Genomic DNA, 25,418 nt, shown 5'->3' with positions numbered 1-25,418 from the left:
CTAAATTTTACGTGTATTTGTTTCCTTAATTAATACTGTGAGATAACCCTTTAGAACACTGTCAGTCTGGCTTGAGCTACGCAATACAAACTAAACTATGGTACTTTTCTTCATTATAGCAAATATATTATTTTCATGCCACTTCATTAATTCAGTCTATGCAACTAATTCCATTCTAGACTGCTGAGAAGTAATTTTCAATCCAGTCCAGAACAGCCATACATAGAGAATAAAATATTTCATTCAGGGTGAGTGGTGGATTCATATTTTCACTTTGATTCCAGTCTGGATATGTGAAAAGACACATCTTCCTTACTTTGGTGCTCCACAACTGTCATAAAGTACTGACAAATTGTCAGGTACTTGTAGAATAAAGAGAAAAATATCAATCATGTTAGGTTCTAATCTTGAAGAAAAAAAAAAAAAAATCTCTCTGTCATTAGCGTCTCTAGAAATGGCAGCAGCCAAGCACCACTGATTCATTTTTAAGTTTATTTTCTCCTTTCATTTTATAATATTTCCTGTGAACACGTTTATGGAAGTTTTGAGATTTTTTTCTTTATAAAATGAAATTATTCATAAGAAATTCTGTGACTATATCTTGAGTCTGTCATTTTTTCACAGACAGCTTAGCATATACAAAGGTTTCAGGGAAGGCTGGAAAAACTTGGCAAGACACCTGGAATAACGTTCCCACCCTGTATACTAGTATTTACAAGTCACAAGTTTAGTTTACAGTCATGTTCTAGAGCATTTGCAAAAGCCAACACAAAAGTAATATTAATGTTATTTTAACAATCAGAGCTAATATTGTGGGAAATTTCTTAGCTCTCAGAATTCAGTGTGGCTAACAGGATGGGACACCAGCTAATGATAGTTTATTCAAACCTCACTGCTCAAGAACCATGAGGGGAAGAAGGTGCAGCTCCCTACACATCTCCAGCTGGGCAGCTGACCACAGGGCTTATGAAATTCAATGTCCTGAACAGGGCTGTCAGCCTGTGGTCAATTTTAGTAGCAGTGAAACAGTCAATAATTTAAACGTAATCAATTACAGCACTGAATCTCACAAACTTTCACTTCGGAAGTGGCCACGTATTTCTAAGTATATTACCTTCCTTCGAAAACATGATTCAGAATTCTGCAGGCACTTTCAGCCACTTCAGGAGAATGTGGATGTTTCCTCATTATATCCAAAACATTCATATGTATTCCTTTAGCCAAAAGTGTCTTCCTAATATTTACTACAACACAAAATAGCAAGCATCCTGTAAGTAAACCTCTCTCTCTTTATGCATAGTTCTCAAAAACAGAACTGTTAACCTTTTTCCCCCCTTTTTAAAATTCTTTTCCTCACCAGACACATATGTTACAGAAGCATAAATTAGAATGGGAAACAATTTGAGCTGAAGCTGACTTCTGTTTGTATAGCTTAATCAAAAGCATTATAATTCCTGAATGCCTAATAAGTTTAGTAACATTTGCTAATTTTACTTACATAAAGTTAACTTAAGGGAAGGAGAATGTACAGCTTTGCTTTTATTTTCAAAAATGTTTATTCTTAAACCATTTTTCCTCTTAATTGCACTCTGTGGTCATGTAGGAAAGCCAGAATTTAAAATTTTCAAAAAACCTTCTAACTTCCAAAATAAGGGTTCAAAAATGAAACTACATTTATATTTACTTTGTTAATTGAGTTTAAAAAAAATCAAATACCCAAGCACACGTTGTAGCTATAACTGTAACCAATACAGCTCAGAATGCTAGAAAAATATTCTACTTATCATGGTAACTACCGCCAATTCTTGTCATTCCCAGTTCAGTACATTCATTTCAAATGGTTAATTCAAGCAATATCGCATTGTACCAGAGGGTTTTACTAAGCTTCTTTATGTCTGTCATTTCTGGTGTAAGTACAGTCATTTAGTGGGAAAAAAATGAAAAAAAGAAAAAGAAAATTTGCTTTAGATTTTCAAAGGGAATCAGAGGCCCACCTGTCAGTAACATGTTATGAAAGTACCTGGCATAATATATTATAACACTATGCATAAATTTATGAGATCTATTTCTCAATATAGATACATATTTAACTCATAAGTAACTATAAAACCTTTTAATTGTTAGGTTTTATGTACTTGGATGGCTCAGTAACCTAGTGTTAAAACAATGCTTTCTCACCTAGAGAACGTTAATTAACTGCTAGTCTTTATCCTCCTATCTAGCCAGTGGTTTTCAATGTGCAGTCTACAGACCACTTGAGGTCCATAATAATTTCAAAGGGTTCTGGGAAACGTATTTAATAAAAGCAGGCCAACTGTCAGTAGGCTTAAACACTCTACCCAGGGGTCCACATCTCCACTGAAAAATTTTGAGGGGGTCTACAAATTGAAAAAAGTTAGGAAGCCATATTTAGGGACACGATCAGGACTAAAGCAATCTTGAAAACTGTTATGCACATGCTTAACTTTTTACAAATGGTTTGATTCACCGAAGTCAACAGGACTGCTTAAATCCCCTGTGTTAAGCAAGAAAATGGTATCTGTTGGGCTGTAATCCTTACTCACGTGATTTTCAACAAATGCTGCTCTTGACGAAATTCAAATGTGTGATGTTTAAACAAGCATACAAAGAGAACACAGTCTTTTCATGCCTCCTGCTCCAAAAAATAGCAATTGCAACACGTAAGCTGGCAAAGAGCTCTTTACTTCCACATACTCTCTCTGATACTAGCCAACAATAGCTTTTTCAGACTAAACACAACTGCATAATATTCTAATTCTGAGGAACATCATATTCATACAACACATCAAATATTCCTTAATATTACAGCAATAACTTTCTGCTGAATTAGAAAGCAAAGATAATTAAATTCCCTTACCATTTTGTTGTGACAAAATTGCCAAGGTACTAGCAGCTGCCTGAAACACTTCTTTTGAAGAGCTGTGCATCAGCATGGAGAGCATCACTGCTCTGTGTATTGGGAACCTTTCACAGAGAGAAACAAATCACTGCACATTGACCATATTAAAGCAGTTACTTCATAACTGTAGTTCAATTTCCTAAAAAGGTATTAAGTGACATAATTAAATTTTCAGATGATTGTATTTGGCTTCTAATATTTTTCTAGAGCAAGATGGAAAGTCCTTTGCAAATTAGCCTACTCTGAATCTCACTGAATTCACTTGGAACCATGCTTTCCAAGTGACCTGAGGTCCACAAAGGGGTATAAAAGACACTTACTAAAATTTGAATGATTAAAATTTTAAGCAACTCTGAGAAATAGTTTAAGTAAAATGAAAATCTGTGTCTTACCCGTGACTAGATTCTCCCTGATGAGACAGCACCCCCTCTACTATACCCTTTCATCTGATCTGTGGGAAAATGACCACTGCTTTTCCATACTACTTCCACCTGGTCTAGTGGGAGGTGTCTCTGCCCACAGCAGGAGGACTGGAACTAGATGATCTTTAAGGTCCCTTCCAACTCTAACCATTCTATGATTCTACTAGATATCTTAATCTTCTCCATTTTCCATACTCTTACATTCTTTAATCCTCCCTATCCTTGCTGCAACTGATGATGTAATTCCTTATGAACTTTAAAAATTAGCTCTATAAGGCTATGTTCTGACCCTTTATTAAAACACTTGCAATTTTGCCTGAGTCAAGGTTAGCACACTTTTCAAGAAAGAAACTTTCCCAAGTGTTGTTGATGCATTTCATCATATATTAGACAACAAGAAAGAAAAATAAAAAGAACTGAAACATGAAACCCCAAATGGCCTAATAGTAGGCTTTCATTTTTTTCATTTACAAAAATACAGTTCAAGATATTAACACTGACTGATTATCTCCATCTCCAATCTTCTCATGAAGGTTGCGTTGATACAGAAACAGATTTTTCAAAGCCCAGCATGCAGCCTCCTAAATAAAAACGAAGAGGAGACAAAAGGATCACAAAAATATGCCTTTAGAATATAAAAAATATATGAAAAAATTTAAATAGTTTTACTGCTTTTTAGTTCATGACAAGGTGCTTTATGTAGAAATACAACAACTTGTGTACTTGTCACATTCTTCATAGCTGGAATAGGTCTGAGTTACAAACATGTGCCACATTCTCTTCATTTGATTTGCATTTTGAAACCTATTTTAGGCCAAGATTAATTCTTCTGTTGTGTTTTGCTGCTGTATACAGAGGAGACCAATAAACAACATTCTCTCAATGGCCAAAGTTTCAGGTAACAAGTCTCATCTTAATTACCTACATTTGATCCAAAGGAGTAACTGAAAACAGTTGAGGTGAACAAAGCTAAGAAAGGCCAGAAAGGTAAGATTTATTCTAAATCTAATCCAGGCCTTGTTTGCCTGAGGGTATATGAAAGAAAATGATACTGCTAAACATTTTATTTAATGCAGTCTTTCCATAGCCCCATCATCCAGAAATTCTCACCAGCACATCTGTGTTTTTTCGGTGCAGTTCTAATGCTCTGTAACATGCTTCCAACCAGCATAATTTCTCTTCCTCCTCCTCTTCTTTTCTTTCTTCTAAGTCTCGGTTTAAGAATATTGTTTCAGCTTGAAATATAAAATATTTACAATAAATTGTTATTGTGAAGACACTTATGTGTTAACCTTCCTGTAGTTGTGGAGGTGGTCACACTGTCTATGTGTGCAAATCAGTGGGAGGATTAGCCTTTTCTAGGAAGGGAGAAGTCTTTTGACATAAATTCTGTGACGGATTTGAAAAACATCTTTAAGGTTGTAAAGGGACCGAAATAATTTGTTATAGTGTAGTAAATTAGTACATAGTTATGTATCAGTCAATGCTCAGACTCTGAAAAGACCTGCACCTACTTTTTTTTTGGTGTATTTACATACAGAATACCACAGACATAAAATATAATTGTGATTCATTTGCACATTAACCACTTATCACAGATCCATCTACACTCTGAAGCAGTGCCATTAAAAAACAAAACGCAAATGGCAGTTGTTAAGAGAGAAATATCTGGTCCCAGAAAGTGCAGTGTAATTTAAAAGAAATCATTTTATACATGTGATTTTTCAGCATTTAATGAAAAAAAAAAAGTATATCAACACTGACCATAATATCAGAGGCTTACTGGAGTGTATATTGATTTCTACTGATCTTTGCTTTTTTGGGGACTTTGAAACAGCATTTCTACTGACTTTTGTATGGAACAGTCACTCAATTACTCAAAGACTAAGAGGATCAGATCCCCACCTTTTTGCCACTAGCTAACTAACTTCTATTTCAAAATAATACCTGGAGTGCACTCAAGGAAAAGTTTTAATCTTTTAATTGATTTCAGAACTCAAGCACGTGCATTGATTTGGTCTTGCTATCAACTGCCACAATATAATGAGTACTGTCATACATGGCAAACACAGCATCAAATTAGTGTTGTTATCTCTAGAGATTTTATGTTAAGTAGGGATTATCCGATATTTGCCTATGAACAAATTGGTTGCTTTGTTAAGATCTGTCAACGTAACTTACCAGCTCTGAACACTGAAAGTGTTAGGCATATGGTACGAACACAGACATATCACAGTAAACAAACTGTAAGCATGTCGGAAATCAAGCTCTCTCACAGCTATCCTGCCTGAGAGGCTTTCATGTTAAAGAAATGGAGTTCAAAATGACTACAGGAAAGCAACAGTATAAAAAAATTAACAAGCAGACAGACAAATTAAGTAACTTATTTATGTATTTAGGAAGGAATTTACGTACTCAGAAGAGCTAAACAACTGAGAGCTGCAGCTTGTAACTTTGTATTTTCAGGATATGTTTGAACAGCCTTCACAATGACTTCTGGAACCTTATGTAATACAAGGATATTGAAAAAATTTCCTGAAAATAAATAAGATATTAAATGAATATAAACACATATCTAGAGCTTTACGCGCATTTAACATAAATTTCTCAGCACACAATGCACAAACTTGGTCTGTAGCAAACGTTGGATTTCTTGTTACAGGGCATGACACTACAATGTTTTATTTGTGGAAAGAGAAGATCAAGGATAAAAAACAGTTGGGATCTAAGTTCTTTGGTTTATTTTTACAAAAGTCTAAGGTTTAATGCAAAATGAAGTGCACATCGTCATCAAAATAAGAAAAATACAGTTAGTGTATTAGTTGCAGACTTCCTGCCCGGAAGTAAATGCTGTCCTGGTCTTGAATTCCTGCTGATTTGATTTATCCTATCAAGGAAGTGGTTTAGCCCTGTTTTGCCCTGTTTATGCCCTCCTCATTAAATAGATCAAGGTCAGCATTATAAATACAGAATACATACATTCTGGAATAGTAGAAAGAATTACCTATTGATAAGAAATACATTTAAAGCATAACTTTTATCATAGGCTGTACAGTGTTTTACATGATAGCTTGAATACAAGGAATTCTGCAAAAAGCAAGCAAATGAAAATAACTTTCTCATTTGTTGTAAAAACAAGTCATTATGCATAAAATAATTCAGCAACACTCGCTTTGTAAAATACAGTTTGATAGCTATGGTTTCTATTTTGATATTCAGGTTTTTTTAATTCTTGATGAGTAAAAATGAGAATCACACTAGCAATGTGAAAGGTCAAATTAAAATCTGTATCGATGTTTCTCAAACCCTTCAGATAAGGTTCAAAAGATAAGGTATGAAATTAAGAAGTCTCACATATTTTAGCATCAAAAATATAATCACATACAGAAGAAAAGTTAACCTCATTTCTTTCGCTTAGTTTTGGTCCTGAGTCCTACAGGTGCTGACTCCATCAATGTCTAGATTTTTCACTTGGAGCACTGGGAGGTAAGTACCTCTCCCAATATTTTATGATTCAGTTTGATTAGACCAAGTTAACAGAATGTTTAAGAACAGACTTTAAGGCAAGTCCTTTCCAGCTTCATCATTCTAAAATCCTGGCCTTAACAACTATTACAAGTGGAAACAGTATTTTTTTTCTTACTCTGTAGTAGTGTGGTCATGTTATATCAGCATTGCTCTTTTTTGTCATATTTTAATGGACACAGTATGTTTCTGTGAATATGTTACTTACCTCACAGAAATTATTAATCTTAGGCTATGCGATGAGTAATTACATTGGACTTGTGGCTGGCCAAACAGGTATCAGTCAGTTAAAATTCTGATGACAGTCAAATCTAGGATAGTCATTACCAGATTAGCAAGATGGTGATTTTGGAAGCCAGTAGATGCTGACTTTACAATTTCACTGCCAGTCAAGACGGGTTTAGGAAGACAGTGTCCATCAGAATAATTTGGGAATCCACACTGGCTGGATTCCTGGTTCCAGGGGCACCTAGCAATTTCACACCTGTTTCCTTAACTGTGTGGTGCTGTGGACACCTCTTCCCATAACTCTTCTGACTTGGCCCCTTATCAAGATGAAGGGCACCTGTTATGCTGAAAGAAGAAATGGAACTTGTGGTTGCTTTGCTGCCACTATTACTTGTTGGTCATCATACGTGCATGACAAACGTGGGACCGAAACGAGGCTGGTTGCACTTAAGGCAAGATCAAGGCATGTCAACAGAGTTGCTGTGTCCCCACAAGTGCTTGGTTTCCTATCTTCAGTCAGCCTTGCACAGGAAACCATTCAAGGGTAACATCACCTCTTGCCAAAAAACTGCAAATACCACCTCAGCGGCCATGACATTTTCTTGAAATTTTTATTTGTCTTTCTGAAGGGGAACTGGAAGTTGCTCTGGGCTGCACTCAAGTTTGATCTGTATTTTCTACAAGATCTGCATGAAGAAGCAGAAACAGATAGTGAAAGAATGGGACTGACTTGATTAAGGGGAGTCATGCACTGGTACCAGAATCTGCAGTAGCTTCAGGCCACCACCTGCAAGAATCGGAAGTCTAACTCATGAGAAAGACCTTGGCTAAGTCCTTGATGAAGAAGAACCTGTCATGGAGTGGGAGCTGCTCTGGCAAAACTCAAAGTGTTTTTGTATGCAGCAGGGGGAAAAACTTACTTATTTTCATTTGAACTTCCTATTACGTGGTCCTTGGCAACTGCTCTGATCAGCTTATTATAGTGGCAAGAGAGGGTACAGAGCTGTTAAGAGGCACAGCAAATCCCTTTTTGTAATCGCCATCATTCCTCTTGATGTGACACTAGCCCACGTAAGCCCAGACAACCAAAGTACATAAAAGAACACCATATTGACTGTGGCCAGTGTTACCTCACTATGTTTACATCATTAGAGACATGGAGCTATACACCACCCTGAGGATTAACTGGAATAGTAGTTCTCTTGTTGCCTGTGACGCTTACTGTCAAATAACTCCAACTCTTACACAGCCAGAGTAAGCTGACCATAAAAAACTTTGTGAACTTACCCAATGTAAGCTTATGCAACAAACAGCAACTCACTTCCTGAACTGTTTCACTATTGGAGAAGCTTTTCATCATTTCCACTATAATATTGTAGCAGCGAACATTTCCAGACATGAGCACTTCCACATTGCTGGCTAAAGAAAGAGAAACAAAAACCGCTCCGTAAGAAAAAAAAAAAGTTAATTGGATTCTAATTCAGACTTTATTTAAATAGATTTATTTAGAAAACTGGGCTTATGTTTCAGTTTTTGCCTTACAACTTGAGAGAAAGATGGCATTTTTTTCCTTGGTATTGCCGTAGGAGACATTAATGACTATCAACACTTTGAAATAAGTCATTAAGTTCAGAGTCTGTATTAACATTTGTGCATTTGTTCCATTTTACATGGCCATGTAACAGAAAGCTCCTCACAAATTATTCTTATATAACATTTTTCATAAAGCTGAACAAATTGTTTTATAAATATTAATTCAATCTTACCAATGATGTTTACAACATGACTGTGATCAGGTAAACATTTTACAGTATTTCAGTAACATTACCGGGGCATACAATTAAGAAACAACTTAGAAATGTTTTTTGCTAGTAAATGTAACTTAATTGATTTAATCATGTTCTTCTAAGCTTTCCTTCTTTTTAGGGGGCAGGCTAGCAACACATTATTTTAATTTAAATTAGTTCTACCATATGCCTATTGTGTACTGAGCGTACAGAAATGTTCATCTAATGCTCCTGCAATATTTTGAAATTCGTTGCAAATTTTGTATTTCACAGAATCACAGAAGGGATGAGGTTGGAAGAGGTCATCTTATACAACCCCCCTGCTCAAGCAGGGCCATCTAGAGCAGGCTGCTCAGGACCGCAGCCAGATGGCTTCTGAGTATCTCCAAAGATGGAGATTCCACAGCGCCTCTGGACAACCTGTGCCAGTGCTTGGTCACCCTCACCCTATTTACTGCTTATTACGCAGGCCAGATACAGAAACCAAGAGACATTCACATGAGCCAGTAAAAAGAATACATCCTTTCCTGATGAGGACAGAGCGATCCGTCATACTATACTTTAAGGCAAAACAGCATTATGGCAGTTAAGACACAGTGTATAAAAGCATCCTTGTAGTATGTCTATCTAGGGTATGAGACAGAATATCAACCCAAAAAATCTTGGACAAAATCCTGGCCCCAGTAAATGAAAGGGAGCACTGTCACTGACTCCAACAGAGTTAGCATTACTCTGCTGACGTCTACAAACCTTCTTAATCATTCTTTCAAAAGCTTGGCTTTCCTCTATACAACGTAAGAGGAATATTCACAACTGTATTATTAAAGATAATTAGTCTTTTCAAAGCAGTAGGAGATCTTCAAAATAATATGTATCTGAATATTAAATAATGACACTCTGCAAGTTGAAAAAGCAAGGTCTGAGTGGGAAGCATTTCTGAAGCATTCTATTTCATAGTGAAGGAAGGTACCATTCAAAATGCTTTAAGATGACAGCAGTTTATTTATGTCATTCTCCACTGAAAACACCTTTTTAAAGGTATGTTCCACAAAATAGTACTGCATCACTTCACATTAAGTTATCATTTCACAGGTGACATTATAAACATATTAAAATATTTAGAAGATTCTAAAATTGTTCCCAGAACAAGCTAGAGAAGGGGAGGTGGAATAGATCTCGTTTAATCTTAACCATCAAAATTTGGTCATCTAGGTTCTCACAACAATTGATGAAGAGATCCGAGGACTCCGTATGGTGATTCATCCCACCTGTAACATATACCTCTCTTAGGGTTAGGTAAAGTTCCTCTTGAGGTGCTTGTTTCTCCCCATTAAACAGAGGAGAAGCCTAAATGGCTGCCAATGACTACCATTTAGATAGCTAACATTCTGTGACCCATCAGCCCCTAGTCAGCAGCAAAGCTCTTCTCATTCCATCGAAACTACTGAGATTTAAAAGAGTTCCTGCACCGCATTGGAATAAACTCTTACCCTTCAATCTCTCATGACATATGAGCAGGACCAAAGTCTACATATGTATTAGTGAAAGAAGGTATAGTGAGGTACAAATCCTTGATGTAACTCATTTGGAATAGAGACTTGAACTTCAGGGTATGAGGAGACAAACATTTTACTAGTGGATAAGTGAGAGTGTGTACTTACAGTGAATGACCTTCTCCATGGTGGCCTTAAAGGAATACGTTTTCTTGCAGGTATTGTGGGATGTCACAGACCAAGAGTACGAATGCTGGCAAAAGTACCCTAGCTTTGCACATTCATGTGCAAGCTATGTCTGTTTCTCTGTCTACTTTCAATATTTTGTATCAGAAACGAGAGTGCTAACCCCAAAATAAATACCTACTTTAGAGCAGATCTTTGTCATGCCCTTCTCTTGTTATGCTTTCTACAAGTATTTACTATTTTAGAAAGCATTTAAAATCTGGCATCCTATTCCTTAGAAAATGGCAGTAACTTCTGGGCTAGGGTAAAATTATTTCTGGCTCAAGGAACACTTAACTTTTTAAGCACAAACTGGAACAGCAAGAAGTTTGAGAACGAGAAACTATATAGCTTGGAGTCTGATGAAATGTAGAACAGTCCAGTCTATTTCTTGTTTTGTGGCATACATGGGGCCAGCACGATTCCTATAGAGCCAGACAGGATGTATGAGCAAGGCTTTGTGAGCAACCACATCTGCAAGAGTACAACATCATGTACCTCATGGAACACATGGAGAGCAGGACCTTGCTCTATGCTTGCCAAAATTGTGCAATTTTGCTGTGACTAGCAGCAGGAAGCTGACAAGAGTTTTTTCTGTGTCAACAAGATCAAATTGCTGTCAACAAATTGACACAAATCATCAACCATATTTCTCAGGACCTGATCTTGCCCACAACAGGGACTGCTGTTACCAGAAGACAAGACATAATGAAGACATTTTCTTCCAGTCTTATTGCACAACACCTGAGGACACCGTAAGACTCTATAATGTGCGCAGTGCTACCAATGCTCCTCATTGCAGCCACCACTGAATGATCAGAGTGGGGTGTCTGAGCCCAGACACTTTTTCTCAGCCCTCGCCACTGGATTTGTGTGGGTGATTTTCCCCTTGTGGAACAGCCTCTGTTACCTGCTACCCAAACTTACTGAAAGATTTGTTTAGTCAATAAATAGTCAATAAATATATCTTATTTTTCAAGCATTAAAAAGACAGGGCAGGGTCCTGAACTTAAGTGCTAGAACAATAATGAACATGTTTGTTACCACTTACTCCAAGCAGAAGAAAGTCTCTTTTTGTTCAGTATGAGAGATTTCAGTTTTATGAGAATGGCTGAATATGAAAATTTCCCATGAAAAATTACAAATCAGTATTTCCCAAAGAAAACAGAAAAGTAATTTGTCTGGCAATTCCAAACCAGTTCTCACTGATTTTTTACAATTACTGAAAGATTACCGCAAACTGAGGTAAGCTGATGCATGCTATGGAGATAAGGAGTTGAAAATAACTTCCAATAATGCACTTACTTGGACCAGCTAAGGAATGCAATGAATACAGTGCAGGAAGTATCACCTCTTCTTTCTCTGGAAACTCTTTAAATACTTTCAGTATAATCATATGATCTTTGCTTTCAACAAATTCAGTCAGCTGCTCTTCAGGAACTAAATTAAAAAGCAAGAGAGATACAGTATGTTTTGAGGAAATAATTCATATCCTGGTACAATGTGAGAAAAGACAATTGTCTTTATCAAGTTTCCTTATATTTATTTTCTATGTTTCACAGAAGTAAGGTATTCTCCATACACACCGTTCACAGTTATGACTCCTTTTACTAAAAACTGAGCTACTTCATAAAGACCTTTTTCTAGTCTACACTTTAAGTAACTGAGTTTTTTAAATACTTCCCTATGAAACAAACCACATTTAAAAAAAAGTCTTTTAGTCTTTTTCACAGAATAAACTTCAGATATCCCTCACCAAGACAGTATATAAGTGAGGGAAAGGCTAAGCATACGGTGAAAGCAATTTGACAGAATGCCGTTTTGCATACTCCATGATTTTATTTTACTTCTCAACTTTTTTTTTTATAATGGAGTTCTCTCCATAAAGACTACTGCCATGCTTTAATAATACCTTACCTTCATTGTAATAATGGCTTAAGGTTTTTCCATCCCTGTCCTCTATCATTTGTGCTGACATAACTGCACGTCTGTGCAATGAACCAGGTCTGTGCAATGAACCAGATAAGGAAACTGATCCAGGTTGAGAAAGAACAATCCATTTTACATTTTGTGAGCAGAATCGTTTTCTGAATCTGGTTCAAGCTAAGGCTAGGCAAACATTCACATTACAATAACTGACAAGGTGGCTCAGAGGCAGGAAAAAAATAGCCAGGGACAACCTAAGAACTTATGAAATTAGCACTGCCATCAGGAAGGTATGCAGGTCTGTATCTGGAGCAGTCTGTAGATCTGTAAAAATCAGGCACTTGAAAAAGCATGCACAGAAAATCTAAGCAGCTCAGACCTTTATGGAGATGGAAGAGAAAATACACCAGGACAAAAGTATTTAGGGAGACTAGAAGAGAGAAAGAAATGCAGAAGATAATTCCAGGCACACGTGTGGGAGGAAGACTTAGAAAAAACAATATAAAACGGTGCCAGAAAGAAAAAATCTAAAGAATTGGAGACTATCTTTGAAGCGAAGGAGTACAGCAGACTTGGCAGGAGTGCTAGTTATTTCTCAATATTTATTTTGAAGCAAAGCAAGGCTGCTACAACAGTGGGATTTCTGGCCGTTACACACACAGTTCCTGAAAATTTTGCAGAAATTCAATAAATGGTGACTCCATTTCTCAGAAGACACACAGGAATATACATGTATGTACTCATATTTTAGCATTCTCATGATTAAAAGAAGAATCACATGTTTTTCTAAAGTGCAAACATTTTGCTTTATTTTGGAATTGTTCACAAGTTACTAAAATTTGCCAGTCTTTAAATAAACAACCCTGTTTTTTGAGAATTAAAATAAAATGTCACTACTCTCTGTTCCAGCGTTACTGACTAACATTAAACCCCATCTTTTCAGTTACCTCTAGAGTCAGAAATGGAGAGATATTTTGATTTTTTGAAAATTTCCTATTTGTTGCTCTAATTTAGAAGATTTGTTATATTGCTTGGAAAACCTGTTTTGTGCTAACACATATAACACCGAAAACAGAATTTGGAATGCAAGAATTCATTTATTACATTTATTACAGTTAAATAAACACCTACAGTCCCCTCCCAACCTACACATTTTTAAATACCTTTCTCAAAAAGTGTGTGTAATGCTTTACATCCATGTTGCTGGATCTCTTCATTTTTAGGGAAAGTGTGCATGGCATTAAATACCAATGAAAACACATCCACCTCTTCTTCCAAGAGCAGGAAAGCAATAACGTCTGAATAGCAGAAGAGATTACATGTTGCACTGATTAGTTCTCAACATTTTTATTGAAGCACTGTACTTAACCATTTAAATCCAAAATTCTTTAATACCGTCCTTAAAATTTACTCTGATGACTCAAATCCAGGTTTTTGTATAACACATGAAGATGTTATCTCTTAAGGTAGTACTTTAAAATAAAACTGAGATGTTCTAAAACATTACTGCCAAAAAGACAGTTTCTCCTCTCTGCTCTTCCCTCCCACCTTGCACTGCTTTGGTAATTGTCTGACCCCTCAATTAGCCAGTTCAGCTCACTAAACTGGTAGAAAATTAAACCACCAAAAGCCCCATTTTTGCAGTCATAGCAAGCTGAAAAATTTCACTAAGAAGTAAGGTTCACGGAATAAAGCGGGCAGGACTACACTGCCTGAGGAAAACAAAAGGGGTTTTAAAATGTACCTGTCAGCTACAGCAAACCACGAAATCAGACTGTCTGTATCAAAAAACAGTGAGAAACCCTGTTCTCATTCTCTCAGCCATTTGTTCAGCCTGAAACAGAACTAACAAGCCAATCTCACTGTTGCTCTTATGACATTAAAAAAATAATGAAAAAATATTACTCTCTCTATAGCATGTGTAGGCAAAAATATTCATATTCATGAAAATTTTTCAAGCTTACAGCAATAACAATAGAATTCATAATGCCTGTTCCAGTGTTTCAGCTGCAGCTGGGGTTTTTTTTGTGGTTTTTTTTTTTTTAAAGAGAAGAACTTTCCACATGGCATTCACACTGGTCTGTCAGCTCCAGCTATAGTACAATTCAAGTTTAGAGACATATAAAGAATACTGAGATTTTTCTGACAAGGTAAAATTCCATATATGTTTCTGAAGTATGGTAGTTGAAATAAGAATTTAAGTTTGGTTAATAAACTGCTGAGGAGAACAGTAGCAGTGAGGAATAAACTGTTTTGGAATATATAGTCAACAGTTTAGGACCCTTTATGATACCTCACAAATAAAAGAAAGAAGCTGCTGGTTACAGTTACTCACTAATAGTCAGGTTTTGCTATTATTATTATTAATCACACAGTGCAATGCCTTACAACAAGACCTGTATTACCCAACTGCAGCAGATACAAAGTTAGGTACTTGGTTTAAGCTAGTCCTCCAGACCTCTCTACAATCAAAAGGGAGAGGAAAACAGGTTCAAGGGGTAAGTGATCTTATAAAACAGACAAACGAATAGCATGAGCCATCCTCTGAAAGTGCCTGTCTCACCCTACTGCCTACAGCAGAAGCTTGGACGGCTGGATTAGCTTTAACTACCTGAAGTCAGGTTTAATCCTCAGTTTGTAAATAAGGCTGATTCCAAAGCCCATTAAAATCAATGGAAACATTCCTAGTCTAACAATAATTTGTGCTAATATTATATGGTAGCTTGAATAAAACTAGCAGAATCTCTCCCTTAGGGTGTCTCTACTTTCAACAGAAGATCAAGAATTTCAGCATCATGAGAAAAGTCCTCAGTACCTGGTAAAATCAGGTCTCTGCAGAGCAGAATAATGTCAGAGATCATTTACTGTTTTCAAAAGTACTAACCAGTACTAAAGGAAGTAAGTCAGAATGTTGCCGAATTTATACTTTGGTAAGAAAAAATAAACTCTTACTTATTTTACTTATCTACTTAACAGTAAGTATTTGTGTCTATGCTAATAACAATTTGGCAAAATTAATTGGTCATGTTCTTCACGGTCTTGCAATTTGGAGAATCCTTTCTACCTGTGTAAAAAAGGTGCAAAACAGTACTCTTGTTATTTTGTATACAAGTACAAATGACAAGTGACTTTACAGAGTAAAACAAAGAGAAAAATCAGACCCTGCATGTACAGTGAGTCACTTTATATCACAGTTCTGTGTTTTAAAGGTTTAGACAAAGTAGGAAAGTAAAACATACAATACCTGACATGAGGAGTAGATTTAATGCTTTCAGTCCTATTACTGAGAGATTTATATTTCCTTTGTGGACTGTAAGCATTTTAAGAATCTGCCTGAAAATAAGAAAAAAAAAAAAAAAAGACTTATGGCTGAAGAAATATTAACATATACAAAATTTTATCAAACGTTTACTTTAAAAAATACAGAAAATAGCAAAAGCTTAAAAAGCTTCTGATCAATTTTTTTCAAAAACTTTTATTTCAGTTTATGTGTTTTTCAAGTTAGTAATGAAATAATGTTGGCATTTTAACTATTTTCATACTTCATTAAACTAATGATGTATAATTTATCAATTTTACTTTGATTTTGTAATCAATTATACGTTAATTCTACAGGGGACAAGTCTCATTCAGGATGGGGTTACTCTACAGAAAGCAGTGTTGTGGAATGCAGCAGACTGTGGACAGTATGGCATTGTTCTGTTTGTTGCAAGAGATAAATTAGAGCAAACGATCAAGGGTTTGCTGGAAGAGAAGCAGCAGTTATCGCAGCTAAAAAACTCAAACAGCACCTTGAAAAACTCTATCCTATCTAAGTTTCCACCAGACAGCACTTACGTGATGCTGGATAAATCACTAAAAAACCCCATGTCATAGACTGCCAATTGCACACTCCTTACTCTCTGGGTGGCCCTAACTGAGACCCATAGATACTACCCCCTGAAATGCTTCATCAGAGTCAACCAAAGCTGACTTTTTAATCAGAGAGCCAAACAATGCTAAGTACACTGAAAAATCCAGTGCATGTATCAAACTAGGCACGCTGTTTGTAAAAACTATCAGTAAAAAAAAAAAAAGCTATCAGTAAAAACTGATACTTTTAACTTATTTTGCTCAAACTACCATCTGTAAAACAGCTACCACAAATCTGTAACACCTTCTCAATAAACAACATTTTAAAAGCTCTAAACAATACTGATGAACACTACGAAAAGCTGAGGAGAAAATGAATAGGCCAGTGTTCACATAAGGTATCAGTAACATACAGTAAATAAAGCAGTGGGCTGAACACTGAATGATGACGACAGAAAATAAATATGCATTGATTTTGCACTGAATGAAGCACATCTCAAAAGGAGGAAAAAACCCAGACTGTGTAATTAAAAACTAAATAAAAATGAATAGGGTAACACAAAAAAAACCTAAAGAAACCTTCTTTTTTTTTATTTTCATGATTGTGGAGAATTTGACTCTGCAATCTTAACGATCTTCAAAGCGTGTATATATAATATATCTCAGTCTTTGTATATATAATATCTAATACAAATGGACTGTATAGTAGTTGCAGTATGTTAGCAGATACTTTTCTTGTCTTGAAAAACAAAAAGCAGCACTTGAAGTTTTATCCAAATTTCATTCCCCAGCTCTAGCAATGATGTTGTTTGCCTTGCTAAAGTCAAACTTTATAAAGTAGAATGAATGTATCGGTGTTTTATTTCTTTTCCCCTCGTACTATGATGTTGCTAGTTTCTTTCTCCTCTGTTGTAGCGCTAGTGTTGTAGCTACGATGATCAAAGTACACGTAACAGTCAAAGTCTGATGGGAGATATAATATCCATTACCTTTTGCAAGATAGGAAATTATAACAGTATCAGTCCAATAAAAGATATATTTTCTGTTCAGACAAACCACGACTTGCTTACACACTTGCACTCTCATAAACAAAACCGCTACTGAAGTCTAAGGTTAGTCAGAATACTCTGTGGGATGGTCTTAAGAATGGGAAATAAAATCCAGTTAAATGCAGAGGTTTTTTTCTTAAACTGAGTATAGATACCTCACTGAAACTTCTGTATGCACGCTTTGGACTTACAAGTCCACAGACAAGGATAGATGCTGACATTTGGGTTTTCAATCCTGCAGTAAATTCTTGACCCAGCATACAGCCTACGTGTATGGACTGAGTAGTAGGGTGACAAATCAAGCAAAACACAGAGCCACCCTAACCAAGCTGGTAGAGTAGCTAAACAGACACCCTTAAATCCACTTTAACCTCCTGATTAAAGTGTTCTAGTCTTAAGAATTCCTAATGCATTTTATTGTGTGGTTACAGGTGTGTGTGCATGTACATACATGTGCAGAAACTGTACATGGGGTGAAGATTCCTTCACCTCCTTGTCCCATAAGTAGCTGTGGCTTAGACCTTCTTACACCCTGCATAAATGGAAAACCTCACTGAGTTATCAAACACTCTGAAGCCATTAAACATCTCTCCCTTGTCTACCAATGGCTCATGATTTCTGCTGTGGGGAAGTAACTCTGCTTTGGAAAAGGGCATTTTATAAAGGGTGATCTGTTTCAGGCAAGTGCTGATACATAAAGACATGGGCTGGCTCGGTATACTGCAGAGTAAAATAATCACACACTAAAGCATGTCTAATACAAGGAGAAAATGCCCTGCATATACCCTCCCATTTCAAGTATAATAAAGAGTGAGGATGTAAAATTTTTTAAACCTCATCTACTCTCTGAGAGTTTAATGTAAGAGATTACTAAACATCTCATGAAGTCTCTTTGAGCTTGTAGAAAGGATGCAAATACATTGAAGGCATTTCCTTCCTTTCTCCTCACAGTGACAGCGACTATTTAATTATTTATCGCATTGTCTGTCAAGGACGCCTATATCAATATCAAACTACTGTTTGTAAACACAACTGTATTGTGGTCAAGTTGGCTCACTGTTGAGATACAGAAACAAATGCTTTTTCTAGCTTAAGTTTTCTGTTCTCCTAAAATAGTTACACAAAAGTGAAAATCTCTTGCAAAAAACGGATCTTTTCTTATCTACCATAACTGTTTCCTGCCTTGTTGCAAACAGCATGTATTCATTATGGTGTTGATGCACTGCAATACTAGTCCAATCCACCTACAAGGAACCTGAGATATAATTTAGCTGGCTTGCTCTGCCTTTGGCACTGACAGAAATGTCTGAGCCCACTCCCATACTAAGAACAAGTTTCCACAGCAAGGAAAACTGACAGGGATACACAGCTGGCTAAAATATTGGTAGTGGGAAGGAATCATGTACAGTAATGTTATCAACAGATCTTTAGTAAAATTTGAGTTTGAAAAGGATGCTTTGTTCAACTGCACACACTGTGTGGGCTCTGGGAGGGTTTTGGGAAAGATCAGCACCAAAGAGTAAGTTTTCTGGGACCCAAGAATGAACAGCAATATCTCTAGCTCTCAGAATAACTCTCAGTCGATTCACAAGCCTTCAAGCTGCCAAAGATATTGCAGCTAGCTTGTACAGCTTCAGCTGAGTTATGTTTTGCTCCTGAAAAGCAACCAAAATCACTTTCGCTTTCTAACAAAAATTGTCAACGCTTCTTTCAAGGGAGTTCATTCACCCACTGACCATGTACTCTAGCCACTGTAAAACAAACAAAACCCCACAAAACCAAACTGCATTTTCATGCAAATGATCTTACAATAGCAACCTTTCTAAGGAAGGGTATGGTGAAGACTATGAAGTCAGAAGCAGATTCACTAGGGCAGTTATAAGGCTGTGGCTTCTTGCGGTCATTCTCAACTCTGAATGAGGCAATCTGTCCAAGTGAGAGAACACCACCCCTACTTGTATCATGCCTACATCTACAATTAGTGTTTGTGCTATGGAACAACCATAGAGCTAACCTATGTGGGTTTTCATCCCACCTAACCACAGCCATCCAGAAAACAGTTGCTTAGGCTCCCTTGATGGTTAATGGACAGATACGAGCCAGTCCAAACCACAATTTGCTCCAGGATAACTTACTAAAAAGATAGAATGAACCACCCTCTCTGAAGGTAATTGTGTCCATTAACTCAACCTCAACGGGTAGCTGGGGTCACCATTTAATTTTTAGATGATAAGATTGGGTGTGACAAAACCCCCTCCTCTTGCTTTACACTACTTTAGGCTTGTAGATATAATTCCTCACATTTGGAAAGAACACACGCACACACACTGCATCTGTCTATTAAAATGGAAGACCTTGGTAACCACAGAATCCCAGCATTGCTGTGTCTGGCAGGGACCGCTGGAGGTCTCCTATTCCAACTCCCCTGCTCAAGGTTGACCCCTGCAGGGTCAACTACAGCTGATTGCTCAGAGCTATGTCCAGTCAGGTTCTGAATAGTTCTAAGGCTTCAGACTTCACGACCACTCCGGGCAACTTGTTCATGTTTGATCAACCTCAAAACAAAAGTTTGCTTGTTTTTTTCTTAATGTTTAAGTGGAATTTCCTATATTTCAATTTGTGCCCATTGCTTCTCATCCTGTTGCTGTGCGCCACTGAGAAAAGCCTGTCTCAATCTCCTTTACTTTCTCCATCAGGTATTTATACACACAGATAAGATCCCTGCTTGTGTGAGCCTCCCATTCTGAAGGCTGAAGAAACCCAAAAGAATATTCAACCATTTAGAAGCTTATGTAATAACTTTACATAACTATATTTCATTGCATATATATGCTGCCATGATAAGCAAGCATTACGGAAGACTCCTTGCATACAACATACTTACTGGTGAACACCCAGTACTTCCCAGTCCTTGCCAACATCCTTAGGAGCTATGTTCTGCAGAGTACTTGGACAAATTTCTATTAATTTACAAAGAAGTGACCAGCCCATCTGTAAAACAAAAATGCAGCTATTTTAGAACAGGTATTCTGTTTGGAACTTACATCTAATATTCTTGGCTTTCGGAAGACGGATGTTCTGAAAACTTATCTAGTTAAATCAATAAGGGAAAATTAATTAACACAAGACAAATGACATAAAAAGTTAAAAGATGGAGGTAAAAGAGATACATTAATGATTCTGAATGCATTGCTTGTAGGAACACATCACTCTCGATGTCCTTCAGCACTGCTTGAGGATAAAGGACACACAGTTAAAAGAGATGATGACAGAGAGAAAAATATGATGTGATCCATAGTATGTCATCATGGCCCAGGGAAGACCACTGCACTATTACACGTAGTCCAGCTTTATTGAAGAACAGCTGTTTCCACAAGAGTTTGTCATTTAATTGCAAATTGTAAGGAGAAAGGACAGGTTTTTAAAGGTGTTCAATGTTTTAAATAGAGATGAGATACCTAAACAATACTATATATTTCATATTCTCACATCAATCCTCAATACTGTGTGCTTTCAAAAGGTAATGAAGGCAGTGAAAGCTTTGGGATCACAAGGAATAAAAGATTAATTAAAGACAATGCATTTGTTCTCAATAACTACCGGCTCTATCCTGTGCAAATTCTTTGACTTTCAAACATCTCTAAATGATGCCAAAACTGAAAAATATTCCTCTTTGGTCTCCGTATTGGAGAAATCTGCTCTTTTATGAATGTCTGCAGGCTGATATGACTGAATGGGCTTTAGTGAGGATGCAGTAAGCAAAATCTGTACAAAGAATTAACTGATGAGCACGAAAACCCTGCTGTATTGAAAGAGAAGTGAACTGAGAAATGTCAAAAGTCAAGATGAAGCAGATTTCACAAAAAGCAATTAAAACAAGGCATAAAAGTTTCCTCGGTCATATAAAAAAAAATAATAATGAAGTAGGCCTGTGTGCTTTAAGAATAGGGTCAAGACAGAAGATAATCTAAGTATGGCTCAAAAGTTATAAGCATAACTGGATCAGTTTTCGGCAGAAGTATTATGTAAAGCAAAGGGGTCAAGACAGGACAGCCAAAAACAAGAATGTAAATGGCTACCTCTGAAGAGTTTAACTGCAAAGTTCATGGAAAGTGTAACCCTACAGCCTGCAAGACTAGAGACATGAAATTGCAAGTCTGGTAGTGTAGAGACACCCATAGGAACAGCATAGGCTTGAATCTAGACAGCTTTCATGACGGCTTTGGTGAGTATGAAAAAAGTGATGTAGCTCCCTAGGAACTGGAATTCTGCTTTTACTTTTCACATACTTGGTTACACGGGCTATATAGTTCACACTATCTGCAGTAGGGTTTTTTCTGTTTTGGTTTAGATTTGCAGACCCAAATGTTTTAAGCCAATTACAATTACAACCAGATTGAGCTTGACCATGAGCCAATTTCCATTCTCTTCTCTTGCTTGGATAGCAAGCTGGTTCCCTCTGCATAAGACTGCAAACCAATTACTATGGACATTCAGGAAGGTTAGATCGGTCTCTGTAACTGAGTCCTGACTAAACATAAGTACACAGAATAGTCTTAGCAATCACCAGTCTTCCTGAGCATGAGGATATGTTAATTACCTAATTTTCCATATCCCAAGCAAAACAGAGTTTATCAGTGACAATCAATCAGGTACAAATTTCAAGCCTACATGGCAAAGACACTGTAGAGATGACAATGAATTCATACACTGTGCGTTGCTTAGAAAAGATTTTAAAAGTCCCACTTCATGACATCCTAACTGTTCTTGTAAAATTTAGAACCTGATGAAAATTAGCTTAACAGCATGCAATTCCTTTTCATATAGAAACTGTTTCTGATTAAATTTATATTTCCATTAAACATTTTTATTTGGATTGTTCTGACTCCCAAGTACTGTCAAAACATTTACGAGAACACCGAAGGAAACATCTGACCTGCTCACATGTGGTCTGTTTTACAATATTAAAATCACAACTTGAGATAACAGAGAGCTTATTATCTGTTTAATAATTACATAAGAAAGTAAGGGTCTTTTAAATAACAGAAATCCTAAAGGTCAAAGGGAAAGAAAAAAAAAAAAAGGAGTAAACAAAGACATTCTTATGAACACTTAAAGGGGTCCCTGTACACAGAAACAGTTGGTGGCAGCACTGAAACTGTTATTTTTAAATCAGGCCCTTTTCATTTCTAGCATGCAATGAATTTATATTACATTAGGTCACACCTTCTATGTGAGACAATAAAGCTCTGCTGACTGCTCTTCACTGAAGTGTAACATATTTTGCTCTAGAGTTTCTAAGCTGGTCCAATCATTGCCAGCCAGTAACTGCAGAAAGAAACTATCATATTAAAGACATCTATTTTACTTTAAGGCACTATTGACTTTCCAGCCCAGTACCTTCCTACCTCTAAAGAAGCTTGCAGGCTTTATGCCTGTAGTCCAGTTTGCACTGGTACTGTCAATATTTATCTATTAAGCAGATTTACTCCATACAAGCCAGTGGAACAGCAGCACAACATGATGGTTTTTAACCAGTTAATGAAGGGAAGGAAAGAAAATCAAATCCTTACTTTAGCTATGTCTCTTACTGTGTCTGTTCTCTTATATGAGTCAATTTTATTACAATGACAAAAGCAAAAGAGGTTGATTAATCCATTTATTCAGTGAAGATTCATTAGTAGTGTAAAGAGACTGCACTGAAATCAGGACTACATTACTTCATCACTGCCATAAAGCGAGAATTATGTATTCACAAAGACTGTAAACAAAACACAGTGAATGAAGCAAGAAGACAGAGCCCTACTAACATATTGTGGATGTTTGTAAATATCGTAACTGAATGTGAAGGAAGAGCTGCCTATGACATTTTACGAGGAACAGGATTTGAGCTTTGAACTGGCTATGAATTTCACACTTTAATGAAAAGTAGTAATGCAAAGCAGCTCCAAAACTTCTAAGCCAAAACACTGTAAGACTGCAAATGTAGGCAGAGAGAAAACTGATTTTAAAATTCTGTATTAAACCAGAGTGAGGTGTTTTAACATGGTTAAAATGAAAATTAAATAATCACTATCTTCCTTACGCACTTCTGAGAGTCTTGTGTTGTCACTTCAGACCTACTTCTGGTTGTGGTTGGATTTCATATTTTTAACTTCCTAGTCTAAACTTCTGGGCAGTGGTTTTGTAAATTGTTATACACACAATATGCTTTATCCTGAAAATAACTGCTGATTTATCCTTATGTATTTCTTAATGACTTGACAATTGAATACTAAAATAAGTTAAAATTTCAGACTCTGCACAAGTATTTAATCTTCAAAGAAAACCTGAGATCACTGTTACTCCAGATTAATCACTACAAAAATTAATATTTTAATCTGAGTTTTATGCCTTTGACCTCTTGCTAAGGTCTACCGGATCAAAAAATCTTGTAAAATATACTTTTATTTAAGAGACATTTGCAATTTAATTTATGCTTTGCCTTCCAGTTGAATTGAAAAAAGTAAAAAGATGCCAAAAATACTGTAACCATACAAATGGGCTTAATAATAATCAAGTGAATTGCACAGAAATCTGGAGCTTATAGATATCCTTTAAGCATAACATAGTCAGAAATTTAATATATGCCTGCCAGGAATGAGCTGTTTCATATGACAAGTCTGGCAGCTGTACCATAAGTACAACATCACATTGTGCAAGTGCCACACCTCGTCCAAATGGGCCAATGCTGTTACAAGAGCAGCCAAGCAGAACCTTAAATTGAAGAACCTTCTCTTAGCTAAAATGTTTTTTTCTTCACCCTTAAAAAACTGGGCTAGTACAACTATCCTTCTACGATAGGGATACACACACGTATGAACTCATATTATACAATTCTGCTTTTCAGAAGTTTGTCTAACCACGGCAAAATTTAGTATCGACACGTCAAAATATATTACATAGCATTATTTGTAACTCAGGAGGCTATACCATGCTGTGTTCACATTGGATAATTTATATTTTCTACATGGCCGCCTTTTGCCGTTCAGAGATGCAACGAGTGGTATCTGCAAAAAGCTGGAAAACTTGTCCCTTTAAACGCAGGCCGATACAGCGCCCTTTTCCAGATCAACAGTAGTACTTCATGCAGCGTCCCAGAAGAGGGCAAGTTAAAAAGAAATAAGCAAGCTGAGCTGTAACTTTTGTTGCGTGAAAGGGCCGCGGTGCCGGGCTCACCCTCGGGAGCCGCAGCCCTCACCCGGCCCCTCAGCGCTGCCGCCTCACCTGCTGCACGCCCGCCGCGCCCGGGTACAGGTCCACCACCAGCAGCAAGGGCACATGGACGTTTTTGCCGCTGAAGAGCCGGGGAGCTGTGAGGGGACAGAGACAGGCCGCGTTAGCGACCGGCGGCGGGCGGGGCAGGGCAGGGCCGGGCCAGGCGGCCGGGCCGCCCGCTCCTTACCGCTCTGCCGGGCCGCCAGCTCCAGCAGGTCACTCAGCGTCTGCACCAGCGTCTCCAGGCGCTTCCTCTCCTGGACGTTTTGCAGCCGGACGACCAGCTTCCTCAGGGCTTCTTCCTCCCTCGCCGCCGCCGCCTCCCCCTCCTTAGGGCCGGCGCTGGCCATGGCCGACCCGCTGCCCCTCTGCGGCGAACGCCTCACCCCATCCGCCGGCCAGCACGGCCCGCGGGGACGAGGACTGAGCTGTGCGGGCCCGTCCCGCCGCTGCGCCGCGCTGCCGCTGCCACAGCCGCCCGCCCGCCCGCCCGGCGTCACCCGGCCGCTTCCAGTCACCCTTCCCACTGCCGCCGGCCCCTCCCGCCTCGCTGCGCCAGGGACCCGGCCGCCGCGACTGACCAGCCCTCACGGGCGGGCGGGCGCCCCGCCGCCACCCCTAGGGGGCGCACACGCCACTCGGCGAAGGGGGCCAAGCACGCTGGCCCCTCCCCCGTTTCACGTGATTGACAGCACAGCTGTCCAATAGTTGCCGGAACTGGAGCCTAGGTTCCG

At 37.8% G+C, this 25,418-nt stretch overlaps 1 protein-coding gene across 1 annotated transcript in view; it reads right to left on the bottom strand.

Moving 5' to 3' along the window:
• LRRK2 (leucine rich repeat kinase 2) overlaps positions 1 to 25,034 on the bottom strand; it is a 68,494-nt gene extending 43,460 nt beyond the window's left edge. The window contains exons 1-12 of the mRNA XM_063323410.1: positions 24,872 to 25,034; positions 24,694 to 24,779; positions 20,312 to 20,418; positions 15,771 to 15,859; positions 13,690 to 13,824; positions 11,906 to 12,040; positions 8,383 to 8,514; positions 5,758 to 5,877; positions 4,453 to 4,577; positions 3,844 to 3,923; positions 2,879 to 2,985; positions 1,115 to 1,244 (exon numbers count right to left, since the gene is read on the bottom strand). Of these exons, the coding sequence (XP_063179480.1) occupies positions 1,115 to 1,244; positions 2,879 to 2,985; positions 3,844 to 3,923; positions 4,453 to 4,577; positions 5,758 to 5,877; positions 8,383 to 8,514; positions 11,906 to 12,040; positions 13,690 to 13,824; positions 15,771 to 15,859; positions 20,312 to 20,418; positions 24,694 to 24,779; positions 24,872 to 25,034 (1,409 nt within the window). The remainder of the gene's footprint in view (positions 1 to 1,114; positions 1,245 to 2,878; positions 2,986 to 3,843; positions 3,924 to 4,452; positions 4,578 to 5,757; positions 5,878 to 8,382; positions 8,515 to 11,905; positions 12,041 to 13,689; positions 13,825 to 15,770; positions 15,860 to 20,311; positions 20,419 to 24,693; positions 24,780 to 24,871) is intronic.
• Between the last annotated feature and the right edge of the window lie 384 nt (positions 25,035 to 25,418).

This window comes from Chroicocephalus ridibundus, chromosome 1 (assembly GCF_963924245.1).
Source record: "Chroicocephalus ridibundus chromosome 1, bChrRid1.1, whole genome shotgun sequence".
NCBI classification, from domain to species: Eukaryota; Metazoa; Chordata; class Aves; order Charadriiformes; family Laridae; genus Chroicocephalus; species Chroicocephalus ridibundus.
This window is presented reverse-complemented; position numbering and strand designations above follow the sequence as displayed.